This window comes from Carya illinoinensis, chromosome 2 (genome assembly GCF_018687715.1).
Source record: "Carya illinoinensis cultivar Pawnee chromosome 2, C.illinoinensisPawnee_v1, whole genome shotgun sequence".
Lineage (NCBI taxonomy): Eukaryota > Viridiplantae > Streptophyta > Magnoliopsida > Fagales > Juglandaceae > Carya > Carya illinoinensis.
This window is the reverse complement of record NC_056753.1, coordinates 25,672,214-25,682,794: the sequence shown is the minus strand read 5'-3', so window position 1 is coordinate 25,682,794 and position 10,581 is coordinate 25,672,214. Positions and strand designations below refer to the sequence as shown.

General features: G+C 34.8%; 2 protein-coding genes across 2 annotated transcripts; both read right to left on the bottom strand.

Annotated features, from left to right (window-relative positions):
• Positions 1-796: 796 nt before the first annotated feature.
• Positions 797-6,587, bottom strand: LOC122300510 (probable E3 ubiquitin-protein ligase LUL4). The gene is made up of 3 exons (XM_043111222.1): positions 5,837-6,587; positions 1,964-2,474; positions 797-1,121 (listed from the first exon to the last, which is right to left on the bottom strand). The coding sequence occupies exons 1-3, from the start codon at positions 6,346-6,348 to the stop codon at positions 1,008-1,010; spliced, it is 1,137 nt and encodes a 378-aa protein (XP_042967156.1). The 5' UTR covers positions 6,349-6,587; the 3' UTR covers positions 797-1,007.
• Positions 6,588-8,249: 1,662 nt separating this feature from the next.
• Positions 8,250-10,466, bottom strand: LOC122300512. The gene has a single exon (XM_043111226.1). It carries the CDS (start codon positions 9,138-9,140, stop codon positions 8,580-8,582), a length of 561 nt encoding a protein of 186 aa, XP_042967160.1. The 5' UTR covers positions 9,141-10,466; the 3' UTR covers positions 8,250-8,579.
• Positions 10,467-10,581: the final 115 nt, after the last annotated feature.

Here is a 10,581-nt window from a genome sequence, read left to right as displayed (position 1 = left end):
CAAGAGCAAAGACCTAGAGTGTTCATTAAGTTAGCCCCAGAGTATCTAACTTCCTCACTTTTTGACTGCCTATATCACTCACAAATCCACGTATATATATGGATAAAAACTTCAATCAAGGGGCACTGCCGATTTCTTTCTTTTTAATATCAGGTAGACTCTTCACAAAGATATCATTGGACAATGCTAGGGATCCCGCGGGGGGATCCCGTTAACTTGTCCCGTTGAAGCCTTTTTTTTTTTTTTGATTTTTTTTTACACAAAGATTAAGAAAATTATATTTAATTATATTGTGAATTTTATTATTTTTTTAAAATATTTAAAAGTGTTAAAAAAATGATATGAAAAAAATAAAAAATAAAAACACTTTTTAAATATTTTTCTCAAATCATTTTTTTAACACTTTTAAATATTTTGAAAAAATGAATAAAATTCACAATATAATTAAACAATATTTTCTTAATTTTTCTGTGAAAAAAAAAAATTCAAAAAAAAGAAAAAAAGAAAGCTTGTGCGGGACAAATGAACAGGATCCCCGAGCGGGATCCCTATCATTTTCCATAGACCTCCATGTCATGTCATAAGACAGTTTAATACATGTTTTTTTAGGGGTAGAGGGGGGTTAGGTTTAAACAATTATTCCACCACCTAGTGAGATAAGTTACTATCAGACAAATGTTGCTCCAACTATACGAGTTTTATATGATAAACTATGCAGTTCATATCCATACCCTTGTTATTCTTTTCAAAACATGAGACAAATGGCCTGTAGCCAAGACTCTCAAACACTAACAGATTCACAAACACTTGCACTGCATGTAATTAAAATATCACATGAAAATTAAATCCTGATTCTGCTTTTACAATATACAAAGAAAAAGAACATACATATATATATTGACATATAAAAATAGGTGATGACATATACAAAAAATGAAAAGGAAGGAAAGAAAGAAAGAAGTTGACAGTTGTACCATGATCCAACTTTTGATGAAGAAAAGAATCTCTCACTGATTACCATTATCAATCTTGATCTCTATTAGTTCCTCAATAGGTTGACGGCATATAGGGCACTTATTTGATTGAAGCCTCAACGCTTTTGCACACTCACTGCACATACACTGAAAAATACCAGGTATAAAACTTGAGAGCAAAGTAACTAAGTTTTAAAATGTGAGAGGTAAAGGAAATGACAGAAATTTTACGTCAGCTCCTGGTACAAAGATAAACACAACTGTTTCCAACAAACTCAAATTTTTGTGCAAGTAAATTTTTCATCCTCGGGTAGATGTCATAACTAATAAGGATATTTCCGTGTAAATAGCATGAATGTTGGTATGTAATTTTGTACATTAAAAAAAAATTGTAACATTTTCATTTATATACTGCTTGCTAAAAACTCTCCACAGATGGCGTGTTTGTTGTGTGTTAAAGATGGAAATAAAGGAAACAGCCAAAGCCAGGGATCATATATATCAAACGACCATCTGATGCTCTCACTCTCTTCAAGCTACTTGACAAATCAGAACCAAAATGGGCTTGGATGGTTTTGCAGTGATCCCACATCTTGTACTGATTAAGTGGGAAGACCTATCTAATCATTAAAGGAAGAAGGTTGATACGAAACAGAACAGGAACTTCACTTATACTTAAATACTTCAATCGATGGAAAGCGCTAACCCACCCACGGAAAAAGCGAGGATGGGGATCCCATAGAAGAACAATAATGTCAGTGAGGGGATCTAATAAAGGTATGTCGGTGATAAGATGACTCAAGCACATCTGCTTGGAATTAAATCGACCACATCAGTTGTTCACAAGCACTCCAAGCATGATGCTTCCTGATCATTGTTCTTACCATCCGATTACACCATCCATTGAGTAAAGAAGTTTCAGATACAGTTTATATTAAACAATTGTCTATAATCTTTTGGACTGAAAAAAAATATAGATGAACACTCACCATATGTCGACAAGGCAAGACAGCTGTATCCTTAGGTTCTGTCATACATATGACACACTCCTTTCCTGGGTCACTGTCATCAAACCCTTCCGCTACCGAGCTTCCTATTCCGTATATCTCATGAAGCTCATAGCAAACTCCGTCAATCCAGAGTCTTTGCCTAATAACTCTCACTTGGAAAGGTCCATCACCGTTCTTCTCTAGAATAGCTTGCGTTATCTGCATATGAGGGTTTGTCTTGGGCACTGGCTCACCTAGTTGCTCGTCTGTTGAATTAGCCGGCGAGTATGTTTCAGCAGATATGACAAGAGGAAATACATCTTTTCCGGGTGATGGCTTTGAGAGATCATCCAGCTCAAAGAAGCCTAAGTCAATGCCTGTTCCTGAAGGCTGACAAAATTTCTGGCAAGGTCCTTTCTGAAAGGGGATTCTCACAGGCATAAAGGCTTCGGGAAGTAGTGGAACAAACCGACAGTTCGGCTCTTCCTTAGCAAAGTAGAAAATAGTGATGCTGTCAATCAGATAACAGATTGTCAGATACCATACAAAAATTAGAAATATAACTAGAATATTCCTGTTTCCAGCACTTGATTCAGAATAAATTTAGTTCAATTAATCTACATTGTCAATCAATTAGATAAATGCAGCCTTACATCCATAAATTGTTGTTCTTGAGCTTTTTATGCAATTTTAAAGCCCATTTCTTTCAATTCCAAGTAATTTACTATAACTCCTTAAATTTTGGTGCTTGAAAGTGTCTGAAAATCTCAAGGCCCAGAGTGAAAATATGTCCAATTACAATCTCCACAGATTTAACCTTCACAACCTGATTTTACTAGTACTTCCTTTCAGACACTAGAAGCTTTTTACAGTTTATCATCCGATGAAGTTACTACGTGAGACCACGCCTGAACTTTTCTTTTGACACACGATAATATCAATTTGAATCCTTCTTTTAAAGGTAAAGAAAAGGTTAGATTTAGGATAGGGAACGCTCTCCGGCTGGATTTAGGGCTTTTTTCTTTCATACTTTGTTACTATGGGCCTCCTCTATTGTATTGAATGGAATGAGTTTTAATGACTTTTATGCTACTTTCCGTAGCACGTAGCTTGTAATTAGGCTCTTTCTTGTATACTTCCTGTATACTCGGGTTTTGCCTTTTTACGTGGATCAATAAAATCTCTTTTTACCTATAAAAAAGAAAAAAGAAAAAAAAAAGGTTAGATACAACTAACACGCCTCAATGGATTACACTTGTACCCACACCCTCCACCCCTAATTTATGGGCAAAGTGGATTTTATTTGGTCCTCCTCAGACCATTGACATCGTTATTATTTTAACTCCTTAATGAGAACTCTGTTTGTAAAAAAGACTACATTTCCAATCATCACATGATTTCCCCATATGCCACTAAAAAGATGAATACGAAGTGTGAGAAAATGAAGGCACCAACTATCTTGGTTGGAAAATTTTATAATATATAACTGAGATCAAAGGTTTTGGAGATGGGAGACAGCAACTCTCTCATTCGGTGGTTTGCATGCCCAAGTGCGCCTTAACTACTCAGCTACTCCGGAGCAGAACTAGTGCTGATGTTGGCGGGAAATAGCCAGGAAATTAATTTTGGTCTATGCCAGGTCCTTTCTGAACAGTTTATTTATTGTGCTACATGTGCCATGAAAATGTGTAATCCACACATTAATATGTTCATTCCACCATCAGTACTAAATTACTAATACTGAAAAACAACTCATCTGCATTTAACTATTCCACTGAACAAAGAAGTGATGATTGATACATATCACTTAATGAGAACAAAAATGTATCCACTTTACCACCACTCCAGCAAGCTTCTCACAAATGAAAAACATGCCCTTTTCAGTAACTCAAAGACCCAACTCTTTTTTTTTTAATAATCAAATACCCAAGTTAACATTCACACAAATTAAATGGAAGATACAAGAGATCCAGCTTTCAGATTAAGCCATCCTTACATTACAATACTACAGCTGTCTAGAATCACAACCCTTTTCTTATTTAATTCAGACATCAAGTTTTTTTCTGATGATGAGTAAGAATAAAATATTATTGAATCATAAAAAGTGGCGTAGCCCAAGCACACAGGCAGTATACAAGAGAAAAAACCTGATTAGGAGAAGTGATGGAAGTCAAACATCTAGTTTATAACCTTTGGTTCATGATTTTGCAGAAACTTACCACCATGTGATCTATTTGAAGTTAAGATTATTGTGTACATCAAATTCAATGAGTGTCGTCCTTACAACTGCTCAAGATATATATAGATACAGATATATATCCAAAATAGAAATAAAGCAGAGAGAAAAAGTGGCCATCATGGTAAAATCTTCATCCATCTCATACATGTAAGGACCACAATGTTCAACCACATCAAATTCTCACACTAGGCGATTAATTACTGCTCTAAATGAAGATTGATACTTCTAGCATGATCATAGTGCTAACCTTCAAACAGTACAATATTTAAACATATCTCTGCCTTTTGCACTTTTAATCAGGGTTAACTACTAAAATATTTCAGTTATTGGTACTGTCATAACATTTTCGACGGATTATTATAGGTTTACTAACAGAAGGACTAATGATCAAAGTTGAAGTACAGAGAGCAAACGTTAAAAAATAGAGCATGAGAATATGTCCAAAATGCAAGCGACAAGGACTATTTTTTATTTAATCCTATTAATAAAGATTCTTACTAATTAAAAAATCTCAAACTGAAACGGTAATTTGTGATCAAATAGACATTTTGATTCATTGTTATAATTTTGCTTTCTTAGGGACTCCCTTATTCTCAAATCACCAACCACCTGAATGAACATATTCCCAATGCTCAAAAGACAAATCATTCCCATGCACTTCCTTTGGAAGAAGAGGGTCATTCCTCCAACACAAGACACTTTCTTCACTGTAAAACCCATATAAACTTTAAACATTAACCTATTACTGTAACCCAAACTTCCTTCTGGGTTCTCTAATACTTATAGACCCAGTTCAAATCAAGCTTCAGTCTTTAACCCGGAACAAGCCGATAGAGTAATAAAATTTTCAATAGACTGACAATGTTTTTGGTCATGTCAAGGCATTTTAAAATTCTTCTTCCCAATTTGGAAGACCAAGATGTGACATTCAAACAAAACAAGAACTCTACAAAAGGCATACCCAGAAAACAGAAACCCGGAAAAGAATAATGAAACACATAAGACCCACTTCTCGTCATATCCCACATTCCAGTATTTGGTATAGATTGACTTGTAAGACGGTTTCCTCATGATCCTCTAAATTCATTCTTTCTCAGCTAAAGCTTCGGACTTACTCTTCCATTTTTGTTTTTTTCTTTCTTTGTTTTGGGTGACCTGGAAGCACGCGTCTTTTTCCTGCTAGTTCTCTTTCTTTTCTCTCATAGTCATCTTCTCTAATTAAAAACAACACCCTATCTGCTTGCTTAGAGTCCTGGACGAGAATAAAAGGTTTACAAAAAATGACAAATTGTAGAATTTTGATATTGCTTCTGTTTCTTCAAATTGAAATCCTTTAACCCATCTAATCTTAATGAATTGGAACTCATTGTCTCCGCTTCCCAACAAATAATGATACTTGAAAGATTGAGATTTTTACTTCCATTTTCTTCCGTTCCCATAACTTTTACGCAACAAAACAAACCCAAGATTACATAAAAGCCCAACTCAAGAAATCATTCAAAACACTCGCGTGTATCACTACCCATCACCTTGACGAACGTACACAAACAGGCAATAGCAAATAAAAGAGAAAGAACGGTATAATTCATGAGTTAAGCAAAACTAAATTAAAAGAGAAAGATCAATTCCCTCACCTCCCATCATACAAGGCGTCGAAAACGAAAGACACCAAGTAGTTATCGGGGTTGTGCTCATCGAGCACTACCCGCAAGGTGTCCTTATGTACATTCACATCATTCCTCACCTTCTTCGAGTTCTGATGCTCAACATAACGCGGTGGCTCCACCGCGGGGCACACGGGAAGCCGGGCTGCGGGCCACCCACTAGCCTGATTGGCATGATAAGGGTGGTAGTTGAAGCGAGCGGTCATGGGATTGACATTATTGTAAGAATTGTACCCACCAGAGTAATAGTAAGAGTGAGCTCGAGGCGGAGGAGGAGGAGGAGGAGGAGGATAAGGATGGTGGGGTGGTGGAGGATAAGGGAGATAGTTATGCGGAGGTGGCGGTGGTGGGGGTTCTGAGGGGTAATAGTAAGAGGAGGAAGGAGGAGGAGGAGGTGGAGGGGAGAGGTAGTGGGGATGTGGGTGTGGGAGATAATGATTATGGTTGTTTCTTCTTCTATTGCTACTCAGCGAAATTCCCATTTGGATTTGGAGAGAGAGCGAGCAGAGATAGATTGGGATCGCGGGAGAGTGTTGGGGGAGGGAGAAGGGGGAGGGAAATATTCGGAAGAAGGGAACTAGTTGAAGAAGCAGTCGATTTTGACAGACATTTCACAATTTTCAATTCCTATCACCTCTGTATGTCTACCCCTTCGACAGTTTTTTATTTGATGGTTGAGTTGATTGCCTTTCAAGTCTGCCCTCTGAGTCTCTGACACCAATGGTCAAAGTTCAGACAAATAAATAAGGGAAGGGAAATGTTTAGGCCACCGCCGGTAGCTCCCGGTAGGACTACCGCTGTTTTTTTTTTTTTTTAATAATTAAGTAAATGTTTTTTTTTAATAATATTGTGAATTTAAAAAAAAATAAATTAAAAAATATATGTAAAATAAAAGACTAAAAATAAAACACACGTTATGACTAACGATAGCTCCCAGCCCATAGTGCTACCCAATAAACAAAGGGTTTAACTTCTATGTGTTGATATATTCTACTCTGCCTAAATATTTTCTATAGTTCGAAAAGAAAACTTTATTAATAAATCTTATAATATTAAATATTGTTAGTAAATAATTAATTTTGTTATTAAATATGATAAAATTTAGAAAAATGATATTCATAATTTTAAAATTTGCAAATTTTGCATTCTTCATCTAAAAGTAAATAATACGAGACTTACTTAAAAAAATTAATTTTTTAATATTAGATTTGATTTGTTTTAAAAAAGAGTGTATAGAATTTATATATTTTAAATTATATCTAGCATTACTTTAAAGTTTATATATGATGTCTATTTCTTTTGAAATTAAAAATAGCTAAGTAACAACATTATTAGCCCAACTTGCCATTAATATTTAATCACTAAATAATTCCATAGGCCATTTATCTACCATTAGATATTGGCCCAAGATGTGTGTATATTTCCTAAGACCCCAAAAACTCGTGCTCATAATGCACTATTACCATTATGATTGGCTAAATGGAAGTGGTTATGTGTTAAGTAACATGCAGCCTGTTATATTTTATTAGAATAAGTAGATGGTATAGTTTGGATAATGAGATCAGATGAGATGATTTTAAATGAAAGTTAAAAATTGAATAAAATACTATTAGAATATTATTTTTTAATATTATTATTATTTTGAGATTTGAAAAAGTTGAATTATTTATTATATTTTGTGTGGAAATTTAGAAAAGTTGTAATGATGAAATGAAATTAGATGAGATGAGATGAAACCCGTTTTTGTATTCAAACTAAATCGAAATGAATTTATGAAAGATTAAATTAATGAAACATTCCATTAATTATCATTCCTTACACTTGAATCATCTCCATATCTGCACACAAAATGAGTTTTAATTCTCCATTTCCATTCATCATTTTGTGCCATATTGTTCTCAATCATGGCTGTTTTCTAAATTAACTTTGGGACTTTCATTGTGTTCTTAGAATTATTTTATTTCGTCCTCGTACATATTTAGTAAAGGGGACGAAATACGTTCTCAAGATGTCGTGATTACGATCAAACCCACTTTTCACCATTTAATTTTTTTTTTAAAAAAGAAAGAAATTAAAACATTGAACCCTCCAATTGATATCAACTGTCAAATAACCCACGGGACCATTATACCCAATTGTAGTAAAATTTTGATGATCGGATTTTTAAAAAAATAGAGCTTGTTACAAATTTTTCATATTTTGAGGGTGCAATTTTGATAATTATGGTGCTATATATATATATAAATAAATATATATATTTTTTAAGAAAAACTATTATCGTTCATTCGTAAAAGAAATTTATATTCATGAACAGATACATTCTGAAATGTCTCATAGATTATGGTACAAGTGTTGCTTTTATTTGTTTGTAAGAAGAAGAAGCTAAGACAACATTGTTAACTTTTTATTAATTTATAATTAAACTGAACTGGTAAGAAACCAGATCCAGCAGCTGCACCATATCATTCTAAGGATTACTTTGGTAGATACAGTAGAATATATATCTGTAGCATCTGAATTCTTCAAATACATCCATATTCAAGAAGCAAAATAAATTAGATCCAAAGAAATAGAAACATAACTTGAAAAAAAAGGAAAAAAAAAGCCAGAAAAAGAAAAAAAACAAAAGCACAACAAAGAAGGAAGAAAAAACAATCTTTGCTGTCATTAACAACACATAATACTCAAGCTCAAGATTAGTGTAACAGAATATTTAGCAAAAATCCGACCTAGGTTTCTTTCGAACCGAAATGCAGCCTCTCTGATGGTCTCTAAAGATTCTGATTTCAGCATAATCTCTCAGGTCTTCAAGACTAATATACTGTTGCTTGACCATTCTCAAGGAATCACCCCCAGTGTCCTGTATCCAAAGATAAGGATGGCAAGTTTCATCATAGTAATACAGCAAGCTCTTCATTCCTCCACCCACAGTGCCACTCTTGCCAGGCATGTAAGCCTTGTATATGCTCTTGCATTTCAGTCTCTTTGAACATCCTGGATTTAAAGCATGAATCTTTTTCAATATTGATCCCACCCTTATTTGCAGCTCCACAGGCCTGTCGCTTAGATTCCAGATCCTTGTGCCAAATCCTGAGCCCTGAGTGTGGTCACGACACCCATCAAAGCACCCACCAAGAGGCAAAATGCTGAATCCCAGCATTTTTCCTCTGAGGGCCTCAAAATTCCTGGCTAACTTTGACTTTGGGACAACATGCATTTTTGTGTTAACATTCACCACTTGGAGTCCGTGTGTATATATAAGGGTTGTGCCCATAAAGTTCAGTGTTTTTAGGGTACCATAGACAAATGGCTAAGGGTTTTAGGCTGTGGTCCATTCAAAAGGCAGTCATTGTGCTTGTGGGTCAGATGGCATTAAGCAAGATAAAGATGATACATAGATTTATAACAAAGAAACTTTGAAAATTGTTAGCTCTTTGATCTAAGAAATTGGTAGGGTCCCCAAACCTCCAAAATTGGACACAAGAAGACAGTGGAAGTTATCATTTATAAGTAAAAAATTGTTGGAAAAAAAAAAGCGTAAAAATCAAATAGTAACAACCTTGCAATTCCAAAGGTTCATGATGAGATAACAAATGATGTTGTTTCACCTTTCATCATTAAGGTTACTTTCGATTTACTCCGAAAGTTTCAAAGCCGACTGAGTACTCCTCCCCAGAACAGACTTATATGGAACATATTGCAGTGGTTAATGGTGTTGCTTTATGTTAGCCCAAAACGTTGAATACCTCCAAAAATCATGGCTACTTTCAAATATCATTACCCCTATTCATTGTGGAAAGTATTATTCCACTAACATACAATAAGACTCTACAATTTAACCTGTCGACTCTGCAATCCTCCTACTCGATTACGTATCAGCTGACAGCTTTGGCTCATATCCAAACAGTAGCATTAATTCAGAACAAATTATTTAATCCATTTTGGTCAGCAAAGATAATCCTATGAATGGTAGAAAATTCACAAATGTGAGGAGATATAATATTCTCTCTACTAAACTTTATTAATCTCACTATAAGAACGTGTGCTACTACTGAACGTGATCGTTAGCCTAGAAGTCGCTATGTTGGTGGCACTGGCTTGTGCCTGTGATGTCTCTGATGCTTAAGTCAAATACCTACATATCGACTTACAGGTTAACGATCATGTTCGGTAATAAGACGCATCTTTTACACCTACAATATATTGGTGGCATATCATATTTTAAGTGACTTTCTATCTAAGTAACTGACTATTAAAACTAATTAAAACTAGTCGTATTGATTAATATGATCGAAATTATTTAAATTTACATAGCAGAAGACTCCTTAATAATAGGTGGCAAATGATTTAACAAACGGCCGAGGAAAAATATAACTTAACGAAGCGAGTATCTCTTAGTGCTAAAACTTGATCTAGATTAACGTGACGATATCACACACAAGCTTGCTGTAAATTTTAAGCTGCAGATTCAAGTTTGTGCTCACTAATGTGACAGCCAGATGGGGGGCATTGCCCGGAATCCATCAAGAACCATGTCTATCCTCTCTGATTAATGACGACTATCATGTTGTTTTTTCATCTGAGAGAGAGAGAGAGAGAGAGAGAGAGAGAGAGAGAGAGAATTACATCATTGAGGAAAACATGAAAATTTACTCGTACATTAACTTTTATTTCTCAGTTTTTTTTTTTTTTTTTTCTACTTTTTGTCTTTTGTT

What these genes read in the sequence shown, in the direction of transcription:
- LOC122300510 (XM_043111222.1), bottom strand. Translation starts at nt 6,348, where the DNA reads ATGGGAATTTCGCTGAGTAGCAATAGAAGAAGAAACAACCATAATCAT. An exon ending in GACGCCTTGTATGATGGGAG is followed by an intron (nt 2,475 to 5,836) that starts GTGAGGGAATTG and finishes TCTGATTGACAG; the next exon opens with CATCACTATTTTCTACTTTG. An exon ending in TCTTGCCTTGTCGACATATG is followed by an intron (nt 1,122 to 1,963) that starts GTGAGTGTTCAT and finishes GGTATTTTTCAG; the next exon opens with TGTATGTGCAGTGAGTGTGC.
- LOC122300512 (XM_043111226.1), bottom strand. Translation starts at nt 9,140, where the DNA reads ATGGGCACAACCCTTATATATACACACGGACTCCAAGTGGTGAATGTT.